General features: G+C 42.2%; 1 protein-coding gene across 4 annotated transcripts in view; it reads right to left on the bottom strand.

Moving 5' to 3' along the window:
- LOC119653747 (voltage-dependent T-type calcium channel subunit alpha-1G) overlaps window positions 1–16404 on the bottom strand; it is a 254747-nt gene that overhangs the window by 93222 nt on the left and 145121 nt on the right. Inside the window, exon 7 of one of the 4 annotated variants that reach the window (XM_038058674.1) lies at window positions 9468–9509. The exons of the other annotated variants lie outside the window; for them this stretch is intronic. Coding sequence (XP_037914602.1) covers window positions 9468–9509 — 42 coding nt within the window. The remainder of the gene's footprint in view (window positions 1–9467; window positions 9510–16404) is intronic. 4 annotated transcript variants of the gene reach the window in all.

Raw genomic sequence — 16404 nt, forward strand, 5'->3', positions numbered from 1 at the left:
AGAAGGAAATCATTCCAAGATTTTATCTTTTATATTACTATAAAGTTGGAACCACACTAAAAGTTTAAACGTTGTTATTCGGGGTACGTACGCCAGTCTAAAAATCAATCGCCAAAAAGGAGTTTCTCCTGCTAATTTTATGTAGGGCCAAGGATATTATCATTATTAAATTATTTTCGAAAGCATATTCCAGTTTAATTATCACTACGGTGCGCAAGTGATAAGCCTACAGTAGCTGGATCACCACAAAGATACGGAAAATTACTCATGACCAGACCAAAATTCGAACACGAAGCATGAGATTAAAGGGCTAAAGCTCGTCCTTCTAGGCTTCTCATATCTAAAAATTGCCAACTGGGCCGGTATCCACAACGAAGCTGGACATCAAACGCAAATAAGATACACAGGACGCGATAGTTAAAGTATCTATTAAACGCCAACGTTAGTGTGGTCCCACTATAAAAATAAAAATTATAAAAGAAAATCTGTACATATGCATACGGTGCACCACGAACGAGTATCTAATTAAACACCATTAAATCTAAATACTAAAATTCACGTTCCAGTGCTTAATTTCAAATGCAAACATGATAGAAAATGCTTGCGTGGGGATTACCTTCACATGAAAATGTTTATTTTGATAGTATCGAATGAAATCGGGAGCAACTCATAGAATAATTTAGATACGATCGATGAAAAGGAAATTTTTAAAGCACTCAACAAAGGAGCGAAAAATTCCATTTGTTGATACAAATTTAGAACTTCTCAAAGCACTATGCGTACAGAAACCGCTCTCAAAGTTGAAACAATCTGATATTCTCCTGAATTAGTACGTCTATAACAATCCAGGACCTTTGCTCGTGAAAGGCCCATAAATGGGGATATCATTTTGATGCTGTATCACCTGCAGGAGTTGAACCCACATCACAGTTTAGTGGCTGAGCAATAAAATCTTTATCTGATCCAAGCCAACATCTTAAAAGTTAATAGCTCATGACTTTGTGACAGTTTACAACCACCTGTTCTCTCCTCCACACAAAAATGTATATCTTGCAAAGGTTTTACGAATGTCCTAAATATTCATAGCACACAGAAAATTCCACACGGCTAATGCTTGGAGCCTTGACTAAAAATTTATTTGCACTGAAGGCTCGTTCATACTTTGGAGAGTGTGAAGTAGCAAAAAATCAACTGATCCTTGAATTAAATTAACTGAAATCGTAAAAGGAAAATGATAAGAACTTAAAATTCAAATGGAGATATGAGGAGGAGCGGCGAGGATAGTTTCAGATAGAAAATATGCTGAAGGAGTAGAAAACAGTGAATCTAATCATTACTCGTTTATGTACTTCTAATTGGTCACGTTTGTGGCATTACGTCTGTGCATTTAGATACTTTGGCATGCTTTACTCTTTTAGAAAGTGAAAAAGATAAAATCAATAGTTTCTACTATTTTACAGTCATTACTTTTGTCGTTTTCGCTTCTGTAGTAGCATATTTAAATATATCCTAATGGACCATATTCATCCTGAAGTCTATGTTTCAATGAATATAGTCTATGACCGACTTAGCTATATGATAAAGAAAGGAGTATCTTTTCTGTAAACCACACTGTCCATCTGAAAACATTTCCAAATTAAGGATAATGCTGCCTTCCCAAGATCGCTTTCAGCTGACTACAAATATGATCTCTCACACGAAAAGACCGAACGAAGAACGTCATCAGAAGTGACCCAGCGAAAAACAAAGAAAATTTGGTGGTTAGTTGCTTAAGGGCTCTAGCATATTCTCTAAAAAAAGGACCTAAAATATAAATCGCGAGACCATGCCTAGCACTTGGCCTATGCTAAGCGCAACCTCGACATTCATAACAGTGGATTCGACGCCTCTTTAATATCAGGGGATCGGTCCTAGTTGAAGAAAACAGCACCCCTCGTCCAACTCAACGCACTCCCTATTGGGGTGTTAACAACTACCAACATGAAATAGAAAAGGTCAGCCAAGATGGATATCATCCTTTCCCTGCAAAAAATAAAAATTCCTGGCGGGAACTAACTGGCTGGAGACAGGCACCCTCGCTAGACACGGCTAGAAGTAGATCGACCTAGTCCAAGACGATTAAATTTGCTATAGAAGTCGGAGTTGGTTCTTTCTCATTTTTTTGTTGTGTATGCACGCTGCTAGGTCTGGTGTAGTTCTGTTTTGAAAAGTAATGATGGGGGGGGGGGGGGGGAACTAAACCACAGAAAGATTGACATTCTGAATTTTGGATATCACAACAAATATTTCGATTTCAAATGAAGCAATAAGGCGGACTGTGACGACAGTAATCTACAGTATAAACAAGCAACTGATTACCTGGTATACCTACTGGTTCCTCAGAGCAAATAGGGCGAACGCAGAGGTCATTAATCCCAAAACAAAATACTTTATCACAATGGATAAGCATACCATCACCCTCACTACCAAAGGAATTATACTGGATAGAATATCGCGGTCTTAACTGACAAGTCTGATTGTCAAGGCACTCGGACCCAACCAACTCAACTCTACATTGGTATAGGACAAATTATATGTTTGCCCATACAATAAGTCTAGATACTTTGGGTTCCAGGCCATATTGGATTAAAATGAGACAGTAGATGAGCTGATCAGCTGTTCAATTGGGGAAGGCTTGATGGCCATGCCACTGAAGAGAGAGGATGAACGATTGGAGGGAATTAAATTGAGCGAACTTACAAAGAATGGAACAATCCAAGGTGCTTATGGGGAGATATGAAACAAAACGCTAGCATGACAATTTGGACTTCGCCAAGTAGAATCTTAGAGCTATGACTCTCTATTTACTGATAACTACTAACCAAACTATCCGTAGAATTTATATTCCTGCTCCAGAACCAATAAACAAATCCAAAGGCTGCAAATTGAGTAATGCATTCAGAGCTGCGCAGGATGTGGTGCTCATGACACCGGTTATACCCAGACACACAGTTCTTTGTAGTGCCGCTAGTTTGCAGTGAAAACTCTTCTGTTCCACCTTAACCCACCACACTACGCCCAACATCGGCCTAATGTTAGCAAAGGTCCACTTACACAGTGTATAAGCTGTGAGAGCTCGTTTCATCTTTACCTCTATATGATTGTTCCAAAGAAACTTCTTGTCTAGAATTACTCCCAGATATTTCACTTCTTCGGAGAGTTGAATGATTGTATCCCACATCTCTGGAAGGCAAAGACCATTCAGTTTCCTCCTTTTTCTAAATAATACCATTGTGGTTTTATTTGGATTTACTGACAGTCCATGCCTGAGACACCAACTGTCAATAAAATCAACGGCGCGTTGTGTATTTCTGCACACCATTCCGAGATCTCGACCAACAGCCAGTACAGCCACGTCATCCGCATAAGCTGGAACGTGTATTGGCAGATTTTGCAGTTCGCATAGTGGTGAGTTGATCAGGATACTCTACAGAAGTGGTGATAACACACCTCCTTGAGCGCAGCCTTTTGTCGCTTTCGTTGTAAAGTAGCGGTCAACACCCACTTCAGCACACAACAATCTCTGCGTTAACATAGCGTAGATCCACTGTATTATAGTTTTGTCAAAACCATGCTCTCTGGCGGCATCACAGAGCTTTGGAAGTGCGCACAATCAAAGGCCCCTTGAATGTCTCCGAACACCCCCATCACGTACTCACCCTTCAGAGTTGCATCCTCTATCTTTGAAACCAAAGAATGAAGAGGAGACTCACAGGACTTTCCACGTTGGTAAGCATGTTGGTTTTCATTTAATGGGTGCAATCTTAGCGCCTTCTCACGAATGTGATGCTCAACCAGTCTCTCCAGACATTTCAAGTTGAATTCCTTTGGATTTGAATAGTCATCTTTCCCAGGATTTGGTATGAGGACACCCTTCACCTTGTACCAAGAGGAAGGCACGTAGCCCAGAGCAAGACATCCTCGAAGAATAAGAACAAGTGGGGTAGATGCCATCCATACCAGGTGCTTTGAAGTGTTCAAATGATAGTATAGCAGCTCTCGCTTTTTCATTGGTAACAACCGATCTCGTAGTGTCCCAATTCCCCTTGCAACACCTTCGTGTTGAAGGGTTTACAGAAACGGCCAGACACAGTACAATTCCCATTGATTCTATTATTATTTTTCCGAGTTGTCACAATCTCACCAGATGCTAAATTTTACCTATTATTACCACCAAGCATTTAGCCTCGGACGATCCAACCTACTTAAATTATAAACGGGCGCTGGTGGTGGCGGCCGGTGATAGGTGACTCCTCGCAACATCGAACACGTACGCAGAATGGTATATTTCTGCATGGTTTGAACCAGACTGTGTGGGAGTTCCAAGACATCAAGGGAAGCCGTGAAAAATTTAGGTACAATACCTGTAGCTGACAATATTGTGGGAAACACAACCACCCGAGATGCCAAATTTCTTTGATTTCCCGACCTAGTGGCCCATAAATCACCTTCTTCTCCACGTATTTCCGCTCAATATTGCTATTATGGGGGGATAGCAACATCAATAATATATACGCGGAGCGACTCGTCTTGTCAACTAACAGCACGTCAGGTTTGCTGTGTGGAATATGACGATCAGTTAGAAGTTGTCGGTACCAATACATACTGTAAGCAAGGTCTTGATAGATGACCTTACATACAGCATTATGCGTGTTGCTGTATTGTACGGGTGCCATAACAGTGGAGTGTGGGGACCACACCGTCCAGAATGGCACACATGAACCCCTCCGTCTCAGCAAAGAGCTCCCCAGCACACAGCCATCTACTTGCAAAACGATAAATGGCTGCTAATGACAATTCACGTGTTCACCGTGCATTACCTTCGACTTCCATTCATCGTTCCGCTCTTGGTCCGACTTCACCTCACTCAAAGGACTTAAAGATCGATCTTTCAAGTTAAGCGGAGTCATTCCACAGCCTGCCTTACAAAGGACTCGCAAGCGACTCGCTTGCTCTTTCTACAAAAATAAACGTGAAGTGGTGATGATGTTGTGCCAACACTTCAACCACCCCCCAATCTCCGATGTCAGTAGGCAGCTCCATCCCTTCACAGCAGAGTTTGGATAATATATTCGGAATTTGGGCGTAGTGGTCCTTGTCCGCCGCTGGACGTTTTTCAAATCGTTTTTCTTGCACGGCAATTTTCCGAAAGCATAAAAAACGTCATTAGAATATCACTATCGCCAACAGAATTCTAAGGTGATCGTCAATACAAGCATACATCACGTAGCAGCACGTAAGCCATATTTTTTGGGAAACCATGCCCTATAGCATCATTCAGTAGGCATGAAAGGGAGATGGAAGATTCCTCCCCCTTTACTAGTTTCGGATCAATGCGACACAGATGTGGGACATTGATTGGCCAGGTATGCGGTACACTATTGGAAGCTTTCCAAACAATATAGCAACTAAAGAGGTTTTTTTGGCCTCTAGTTCCTTGTCCTACAACTACAGAGTCGATAATGAGTTGCTGTTTGCAACCCCTTGAACCATTTCGGCAGTCCATTTGCTCCTCGGGCAGAATGTGGTTGGTCTCGAGATGCGCATTAACCCTTCCACTAAAAATAGATCTTATGAATGTGTGGAGGGTTGGTAAGCAAGTAATCGGTCTTGTGTCCGCGGGGTCCTGCACCCTACCCTTTTTAAGGACGAGGTAGGTAATTCCCGCAGTGAGGATGGGAGGAAATTCCTCCGTCTGAGTAATGAGCTGATATATACTATATGTCAACCGACTGTATATACTAGTAAATTTTTTATACCAGAACTTTCGCACCCGATCCAGGGCAAGGCCCCTCCAGTTCTTCGAGCTGTTTATGGCTTGTCAGACCACCTTTTCCGTAATATCCGCAAAATCCATGCGAGGTGTATTGGCATGGCGGGTGCCTTCGGCGGTGGTCACTCAGCATGCTGGGCGGGTAACCTAAGTCCACTCCAATACTCTTTGGCTTCCGCCACCGATAACTGTACTGTCTGGACGCTCTGATGGGTTTCGTTGAGTGATCTGAAAAAACCCGCTGGTTCCTCGCGTAAGTTGCATTCTGAACACGCCTGGAGTGACTTTCGCCATAACACCGTAACCGACTAGAATTTCAACTATGGGTGTTTCACTGGGGTCGGCATAGTTCGAGAAAAAGTTCCAAAAGTTAACCCCAAACAGACCATGCCCAAGTTATCATGAACAAGCAAGAGAACCTTATCGAAGTGAAAACAGAGGAAAATATTAAGGAAGAATGTTTTGTTTAATGATTGGGGGATCCTAAGTCCACACCCACTTGATGTCGGATTGCACCAAATTAGGAGCAACTGATACCCTATTTGCCGGTCCGTGGACCCCTCGTATTGGACTTAGCCAAAGGCAACTCGTCAGATGCTGCCTCAACTCCGTGCTGAGAGCGGCTTGACCGGAACAAATAGCATAAAGCATGGCTTGACTGTACATGAGAAGATACAATCGAAGGGAAATGTTTCCATCCAAAAAAATGGTGGCAACTCCGAAGTAAAAAGACTGAAATTTAATTAGCCCGAAGGGCAGAAGTGTATACCGCATTACGAAAGAGCAAATCTTTCGATGGTCCTGTGAAGAACGCTAACGATCGAATTCTCTTTCATCCACGATGACAAGCAGTTGAAGAGGTGGGAAGCACACTTCACAACGGTTCTTAACCGTGGGGCGGAATGGGAAGTCATCATAATATGCGAATGCGGACTACTCTTCCAACGAGAAGAGAAGTCGTAACAGAACGTGTATTTGGAGTGCTCTACGCAGGAGGGCCATTTCGGAGAAACTAATAGCTATTATCAGAACGACATCCTGTCATCGATATTATTTCTTTTTGTTATTGGTGAGGAAATTAATGGCCAATGACATCTTTCCACAAATAACTCGACTACGTTAATGGCAAGCCAAATGGCTCTGGATTTGGAAAGAGCGGAAAGTAGAGTTGGGCTAACGATAAACACCGACAGAACCAGGGTTCTTAGTCTGACGGGTCATCGCACTCTCCCTATCTGCATTAATTGGCTGAGCATAGAAGGCATCGATCAATATATATATCTAGGAAGCGTGGTTTCTGAAGGCGGCATCGAAATCGATGTTGTCCGACGTATTACCAGCTCTCTGGGAGTAACAGATTGAAAGTGAACTCCACTGTTACTCAAAAACTCGAAGCCTTTTTCAACACCTGACTGCATCGTACGGAAGACTGAAGTAGCAGTGGATAGGTCACATATTATGGAGAGTCGACAATTGCATTGCTGACTACTTCCATACAGTGGAATTCACTCCCTCAAGATGGTCGACGAGTGCGTCGCCTCAAGGGCACTTGAGACCAAAAGAAAGAGGGATTGCAAGGATCTCGGGCGATTGTGGACGGATCTGAAGCGCATTTCAAATAATGACACATAGACTTGATTGATGCGCTGTACCCCGCCAAGCGATGAATGGCAATCATATTTATGGAGGCCAAGGACCGATTGACTTTGTTGAAGAAGAAGGTGGTATTGCTAGTCTTGAATTTGAAGGTGCAGAGGACTTTACTTTAAGGAGGGAATCCGGGGGGGGGGGAGGGTTTTGGTAGAAAGTGTTCTTGGTTATCAGCAACCCTTACGGTACGACGAAGTTGTAATTGGTTAGTGATAGTATCCACTTACTGAAGTTCCTTTTATTTGCTATTGTCCTGAAATAATTGCACACAATATCAAGTCTGGTGTTAACCTGGTTCTTTGGAAAATTATAGTAGATTCTATGGTAAATCCCTTTTATAACGTTTATTGTTGTTGATTACAAACACTGTGAAACTGTGTCGGTTTTGCCAGAACAAGAAATTCAATAGTGTACTATCGTGTAAAGTATCACGCAGAACTTCGTAACAAATTCTGCTGGAATTTTAGAGCCAATTTCTTTTAATCTACGCAAGGATCCTTTTTTAAGCTAAACTTTTATCAATTGTGGAAGTTGTGAGTGTCCCATTATTCTTCCTTAACATCAAAACAGGATCGCCATACAACTAGAATTCAATACAGGAATACTGTATTCAAGAATAGACGCCCTGACACCAGCCTTCACGGAGATTAACGTTTGGTGATCGAAAAGTGAATTCTGGAGTAAATGCCAGGTATATCAATATTTAAGGAAAAGTACGTTTGCCTTTGGTAGGAAAAGGAGAGAGGCTTTACTGGTTATGTGTCGCAAAGTAAATTCAAAATCTGAATCATTGCAGAGACAATTTAGGGAGTATACCTGAAACTCTGTTTGAAAATCATGACATTAGTACCTCAACTAAATCCGAAGGGCTACAGGTATAACAGTTTTCGGAAAACCAAAAGATGATTTCGATTCGGTATACCGTACTATCTATATCGAAATCTAAAGATGTTCGCGAGGTGGTTAATATCTAATTAAAGATGTTCAGGATGGATTGCTTGTCTAGAATGCCAAAATACCCTTGACAGATATCTTAATATCTCTACTCTCGTAGTATATTTCTCAGAAATCAATGAGCTCCTTTTTACCCGGAATATCGGGTTTTATCGCTGGTTGTATAAGATCCTCTTAATAATACTAATTCCAGAGCCTCCATTCAGAAACCGCGTAACCGCCTTTGACAACTACATATGACACTTTGCCTAAAACGCTAGAAAACACAAGTAGAGATAGTATCAAACTTGAAGAGTTTTGGGTCTCCAAGAAGAGTTAAGAAAACAAAGTTCCCGGAAGGCTTCTTGGATGGAACCCTAAGCTATGTAAAGTGTCAATAAAATCACCAGCAATTTCAATCCAATAAATAATGTTAGACTCGTTGAAAGGGGAAAAGATATCTCTCTATTTCTCTAAGAGCAGAAAAACACGACCCAATCACTGAGGGCTTATTAATCATATCACTCTTCACCAGGAATTGGTAATTACTTAAATACACCAAGGGAAAGTCAATACTCAAGTAAATTAGTCAATGTACCTGTGTTTCAATCTATCATCTGTAATGAGTGACTAAATACGTATCTGTGTGGGATATGTATCGATTTTAAAGTATCTGATTACTCTTAATGCTAGGAAAAAAAGGCAATACTAAATTCCAACACCATACTAAAAACAGCAAATCAGATCACAACAACCAGTATTCTATGTTCACAAAAAAGTTACTAAACAAAAGACAGCAGCAATTGAAGATATATATCGTAATCGAGATACAATTACTAAAGAACTACCTCCGGCATAGCAGTACAAGAATTGCAGAAATTAAAATGGAAAACAATGGTCGTATCTTGTTGGAAACGAAAGACGAAATGAAAAAACGTAATCAATATACACAGATCTGGTATCTTTTAAAGAAAGATAAGTATCTAATATTATTTAAATTGATATTGGTACGTATATCCTTGTGTCTGGCTTGGTAAGGTAGTCAATGTTTAGTAGAGTATGCATATCTTACGAATTTACACGAACTCGAACTCTGTATTCATCAGGAAGTCCCCTGAAAACAAAAAACCCGAATGTTTTGTTTTTATTTGATATGTAATGTTGATTTGTGGTATAATTTGTATCTTGTTCTCTACTTTTTTTTTTTAAGCTACTATTTTGCTTTTATATTTTCTCTTTTGCTGAAAATCTAAACTACTACACTTAAAACTAGAGTAATCAAATTGCTAGTCAGGAATTTCAGGAATTAATTCAAACAATTACAATTGCCATTTGCTGTAATGTCACCAAATTCGAACTTTTAACCAAGAATCAGATTGTTTTCTACTTACTTAAGGAAGAAATTGTATTCAGAAAAGCTTGAAATGAAAATTAGTTAAATGAGGCATGAACTAAAGTTATGCGACGATTTTACGTTATTTGTTACAATCCTAGAAAAAGTTATCTGGTCCAGTAAGCAACGTTCTATCTACATCCCCTGAAAATAGATATATCCTTGAACTATGAAACCACTGTTCTTGAATTCCAAAGAAGAGGCAATTCAACAGAATCCTTGGCTCAAATCCAACATTTTGTATAACGAACCAGTACAATTATATAATCGACTGGAAAATATGCCAATATAATAAACCAGGATGTACCTCAAAACCTAATTTTACTTGTGAACTTAGTGCATCCGTAATAATTACATTTATTAACACTAACTATAATGCTTGCACAAGGACTTGTCTGACCAAGTTTTGAGCAATATTAGGACCGAAGTACTCATCGACCTTCTCCTCTCATATTTACAATCTATGATGGAGACCAAAGACTATATATTCAACGACTCTAGCTTTATCCTTACACGTCAACCAACCTAATATTATGTTATCCAGTTGCTCTCATCTAATTTCATGGTGCTAGGATGAACTTAAGGGAGATTCTTCAACCAATTACTGAAAATTATAGTAATATACTATTATTAACTCTATTTCAAGGGATATCGGTATGGAAAGTATTTCGAAGCCTAACCACCATATAGTGACAGCCTCTTGATTTTTTTCTGATTTTTCGTTTGGGCAGTTTCTGAGAATGGTCTCGTCAAATAAATGATCACTTTCGACCCCCCGATCTCAACGCCTTACCAACTAATGTCAAAATTAAGACCTGCTTTGGAAAGTACTAACCGAGACCTTTCATTTGATACCCCAGATGTCTCTATTTTTATTAGAGAAGAAAATTGCACCCCTTTTTGAATTTATGGGAACCTCCCCTTAAATTGGACGTAAAAGGATGTAATTCACTATACGCGGGAGCGTTCATAGTTCCCACCTTTCCACCGAATTTGGTGTCAATCGCTTCCACAGTCTCCGAGAAAAATGCGTGTGACGGACAGACAGACAGACAGCCAGACCGTAAACCGATTTTAATAAGGTTTTATTTTACACAAAACCTTAAAAACGCTAATCCATCAATTTTATTTGGCTTCGTTATTACGTGAAGACTTTATTTAACTTCCTGGTTAAACAACAGTTTCCAATTCTTTCAATTGCAATGGTCAACATACCTTCGATTTAACTGTTTAAACTTTAAAGAAATTTCAAAATCGATTTTTTATCTAAATTTCAATATGCATTATTATAACGGTACTTTAAACTTACGAACCTTGATAAAAGTTGCCCCATTATGGTAGTTTGGCCTATGCGAACTCTGAACATCTTGGGCACTTTCAGTTTCAAATAAGACTCTTACCCTGGTAGCCGCGGTAAACCGATAAACCAACGAAAAAAGAATTGATGGTGATGCCAGGCACATTATCGGAGGACGAACTTTTGGCATCCAATCAGGAGACGGTAGCCACTGTGTAAAACCAACGGCCAGGAATTCCCGGAGCGAGACGGTAGACGGACTGGCGGTTTTCAGTCTGGAATCCACTGCTGTCAGGCTGGGTGTAGTGAACACCAGACATAGTACACCAAACCTGAAACCCTCGACGCCAGGGGAACCTTCAAAAATACAGACCGACAAGAACGTCGACCACCGGAAATCGGCAAAGAAGCGAAGGTCCACTGGAGTCCTGCTTATGTAAGAGCCAGTACCAGAAGCCCATGCATATTCTCAGCAAGATTACTAAAAATAAGGCGACTGGTACTGTCGTCGTGTGAGATGGAAAAGACCTCGCTAAATACCAGACGATTATTGAGGGGTATAACAGTACACGCCTGGCAGACGAGCAGCAGGCGAAGCCCACCGCTCTCAAACGCAATCGATCTCAAGACTAGATCGAACAAGATCACAAGCGGAGCAGATTGGGCAAGAGCTCGGACGCTAAGCAAAATCTGGAGAAAAGTAAGCAGCAACAGCCAGCCGACGAGCCACGAGCTGCAAAAGCCTTCAGCGAGGTGACCCTAGGAGGGTGTAAAGCTCAAAGTCATCCTCTACGACGAGATTCCCAGGAGGCTGGACGCTCACATCTGTTTGCCGGAGATCCGCATGGATGAGGACAAGCTCGTCCAATCCCTGCACCTTCAAAAGCGCAGGACTCCCATGGATACTTCGGTTGTTATTAAGGAGGAGGAACCCTAGATAAACAGTCAAGCTTTTCTACTCCGTATAAACGTAGAGTGCCTGGAGACACCCGAAAATGTTAACTATGAAGAGCGGTTCGGGGTCAGAAACGCAAAGGTAAAAGTGTTCCGCTCTGTCAAACCTGACGATGACCTCGATCTAATTGACCCCGATGACGAGCTGTTGGAGGAGATGAGGATCGACGGTCCGGCGGGACTGACAAACCCATCACACAAGCAGATCAGGCTGAGAGTAACGCAGATAAATCTGTAGCACTCGAAGTGTGCCTCGGAAGATGAAGACATCGACATCGCACTAATACAAGAGCCTTGGGTCGGAGGCGACCGGGCCATCAAAGGGCTCGAAAGGAAATATTTTAATTTATTAGACAGCACAGGATACGGTGATCAGGACAGATCTAGAACATGTATCCTAGCCATGATCAAACTGGAGCAGGCCGGGGGAGAGAACGTGTATATTTTCTAGGCTTATATGGCTCACGACAATCAGCTTCGCCAGAATAACTACATCATTTGACGAGCACCATAGCAACAAAGAAGGCCAACCTGCGACGCCAATGCAAGGTATACGCTTTAGGGCAACTCGGAAATCAACGAGGGAGGTGAATCATTCTTTGATTTTATTATTACTACAAACCTATCGGTGTGTAACACCAACTTTCCATTTTCCCAGCTCGGAGAACAGTGACGGTTGGGAGGAGATCACTGATATCACCCTAGTAACCGACAATGTGATTCTTAGGACGGAGAACTGGAAGTGTCTGGGTAGAGATCTTTTCAGATCGCAGTTGGATACTTTCCAGTCTAGATCTCACCGCATAGGTCTCCAAACTCTTCAAAGACCTCAGGAGGATCGACTGGAAAAAGTTTAGTCAAGTAATTAAGAACAAACTCTCCGATGCGCAAATTGGCACGATAGACGAACTGGAGTCAAAGGTCGGGGCTCTGGAAAAGACTTTCGATACCACCTTTAAAGTCACGTGTCCTGCTAAGTACAACAAGAAGACACTGCCACCGTGGGTGAATGCAGGTCTCTCCAGCCTCAGGAAGCTAGCCAAGGAAATCTTCAACATCTGCTACAAGCATAAATATGCACAGAAGCAGCAGGAAAGGGTTCTGCCGTGGATTGTTGAGATTTACCGGACTTGCATCTCCTTAGGATACGTACCATAGTCCTGGAGACGCACACGAGTGGACTTCATACCGAAAACGAACAGGCGTGACCATGGGTCGGCGAAGGATTTTCGAACAATCAGTCTCACCTCTTTCGTACTGAAGACTCTATAGCGGGGGCGAGTATGGAGAGAAAGCCTTTCTCTAAGTCCCAGCATGCCTACCTCAAAGGAAAATCCACAAAAGCCGTTCTCCACGAGGTAATTGGCACAGTTGAGCGTTCACTACAGTACAAGCAGTAAACCCTAGCTGCTTTCTTGGATATAGAGGAGCATTCAACAACGTTACTACCAACGCCATCAAGAAAGCCTTGACCAGTATTGGATTGGAGAGGTATCTTGCGCATTGGATCCATGCTAAGTACCAGGATAATCCAGTCGGATCTGGGAAGCAATCACTTGACCAGAGCTGTGCACAGAGGCATGCCCCAAGGAGGCGCCGTTTTTCCGGTGCTCTAATTAGTGATGGGCGGAATTTTACGACAGCAGCGGGGTGAAGGCAATGGCGTATGCCGAGGGTTCGGTGATATTAGTGTTAGGGGTGTTTCCGTCCATTATGAGCGACATCATGGAAGGAGCGTTGGGAAAGATGCGGCTGCGGGCGGCAAGATGGTCTTAGCTAGACTCGGCATAAACCAAAACGGAACTGATGATATTCACCTCCAAGAGAAGGATACCTGAATTCCACCTACCACGGCTAAATGAACAAAGATTGGTTCTTTCCTCTAATGTAAAGTATCTGTGTGTAATCCTGGATTCAAAGCTAAATTGGAGACTGACCATAAAACTGAGGGTTAAGAAAGCCTGTATAGCCTTCTGTGCCTGCAAGAGGACCTTTACAAAGAAATGGGGTCTCCGGCCGAGGATGGTTCTCTGGATGTACACCGCTGTACTGCGTCCGATTCTAATGTACGGCTCTATTGTATGGTCGCAGGCTTTGAAGAAAGAGTACAATAGGATGAAGCTTAATAGGATTCAAAGAGCGCGTGTGCAGGTGCTACTGGGACTCTGCAGTCCTGCCCGCAGATGCTCTCAATGTACTTCTGCATCTTCTCCCCCTAGACCTCCACATTAAATACGTTGTAGCGTGCATTGCCGTCAGACCACATGAGTCCGGATGCTGAACAGCGAAGCCCTACGGCCACAGTAACATCCTAGACGAACTACCTCGGGAAATCTGGACATGCCCCCCGGGCTATACCACACGCATAGGAACATAGAGGGGAATGTGCGGGCTGACAGATTGGCCAAACAGGTCTCTGCGCTTGTCAGTCCTTCTTCGGGTACATTCGGAATTCTACACACTACTTAGTAGCCGCGGGCCTTAGATAGCAAAGACTTACTGCCTGTGCCAAGTCAAGGAGGATTTGGCCTGCTTATAACATATCCCGATTACGAGAGCTCCTATGTCAGACGCGTGCAAATGCATTTAAGATTACGGTGGTCTGTACGGCGCACTGGCTCATAGGTGACCATGCGGCTAGGCTCGCCATACCTTACAATTCGCATTGCCACTGCGGAGAAGGGGGAACTCTCAGGCATTTCCTCTGCGATTGACAAGCTAGACTCAGGCTACGGACACTGGGTAAACCATTCTTCGGGGGCCTCAGAGAGATTTCTGATTTTTCGGTTGGGTAGTTTTTGAGATAGGTCCCTGAAACAAATGATTACTCTCGATGCCCCGCATTCCTCACCTTTCTATAAGAAAACTAAGACCGGCTTTGTACTAACCGATACCTTTTATTTGATGCCCCACATGACTATATTTGGTGAAAAACTAATTTAAAAAAGTACAGTGACAAACCATTCCTAAAAAGCATCCATGGCGGAACCAGAGCACTAGGTTGACAGACTAATTTTCATTCACATTGGTACTGTTTTCTTTGAGTTTCCCATACATGGGAAGATCCTGCTTTCCGTTTATTTCAGAACGGTCATCATAACTTTAGTTCAAATGAGATGAAAGCTAAAACAAAGTTTATTAAACCTAAGATAAAAGATTAAGATATTGCATGCAAAGATAATGCCTAGTGAAAATAAAGATAATTTATAATCTGGCATTGATAAGTTTTTCTTCCAGATGTCAAAAAGATATTAAATATTTGTTGTTGGAAGTTAATTATTTACACTTTGATCTGTACAGTTCATTAATTGAATTAAGAATTATCCTGGGGTTTCTTTGAATGAAATATTACTTCCGGCAACAAATTATCTCATTTCCTCTAAAATTCGGTTAAGTTTAATTCAATTTTAATTATTGGAACGATGCAAAAATTTAGTAATTTATTTGAAATTTGAATAACATATGAATCATTTTTGGACAAGTAATAAACACTTCCTCCATCAAACGCTTCAAGCTGCTTCTACAAAACCTTTCCCATGAAATATCGTAAAAGATCTCAAAAAAAAAAATCTTCAAATAAATCATTCTCCTACAGACCTATATCTCTTCTGGACACTGTGGGAAAATGCTGGAGGGGTTATATACCATAAAATAGATCGCTACCGGTTGTCCATGAAAGTCCAGGGGGTTTAACGTGAGTATCTGCCGTGTAGGCATAATCCCACGGTCCTCTTCGGACACGGATTGATTTTGGGACCACTATCAGAGCCCCGTCATGACTAGCACATCGGTACTGGTTTATACTTAGTGCAGGCTCAGCATTCATACCAGTGGATGCGAGGCCTATCTAACACCTCTGCGGCAACTAAGGGGTACGGCACCTGAGTTGTACAGCGCAACCCCACGCTTGAGCTCCGATGAGCTCTGCCCGTGATGTAGGCATAACCACAATCACCATGAAACTCCCACTAGTGGGCCAACCGCAAATAACCGGGCCAAGAACACATCTTCCAGGAATTCTCCTGCAGCATATGCTCTCAGAGGGCCATCCCGTGTTTCCATGACACCAGGTAACCTCCGGTGAGGCTTCGTGGCAGAGCCACTTCAGATTAGTCCCTTGCAGACTCGGGTCTGATCACCCTCCTCGAGTACGTGGGGACGGAATACCGGTTGTCCAGAACCAAGCAGGCATTTCAAATGGACAGTATGGGTTTCGAAGAGCCAGATCAACCATTGATGCCATCAAATTGGCTACTGGCTTGGTCGAAGATGCAATTCATGGAAGGGACAATACCCTGGAAGTGAGAAATGCAAAATGCGGCCAATTGGAACTTAATATGGAAATGTCTGGGGAAGGTTGGTATT

The sequence above is a fragment of the Hermetia illucens genome, chromosome 4 (genome assembly GCF_905115235.1).
Source record: "Hermetia illucens chromosome 4, iHerIll2.2.curated.20191125, whole genome shotgun sequence".
Classification (NCBI taxonomy): domain Eukaryota; kingdom Metazoa; phylum Arthropoda; class Insecta; order Diptera; family Stratiomyidae; genus Hermetia; species Hermetia illucens.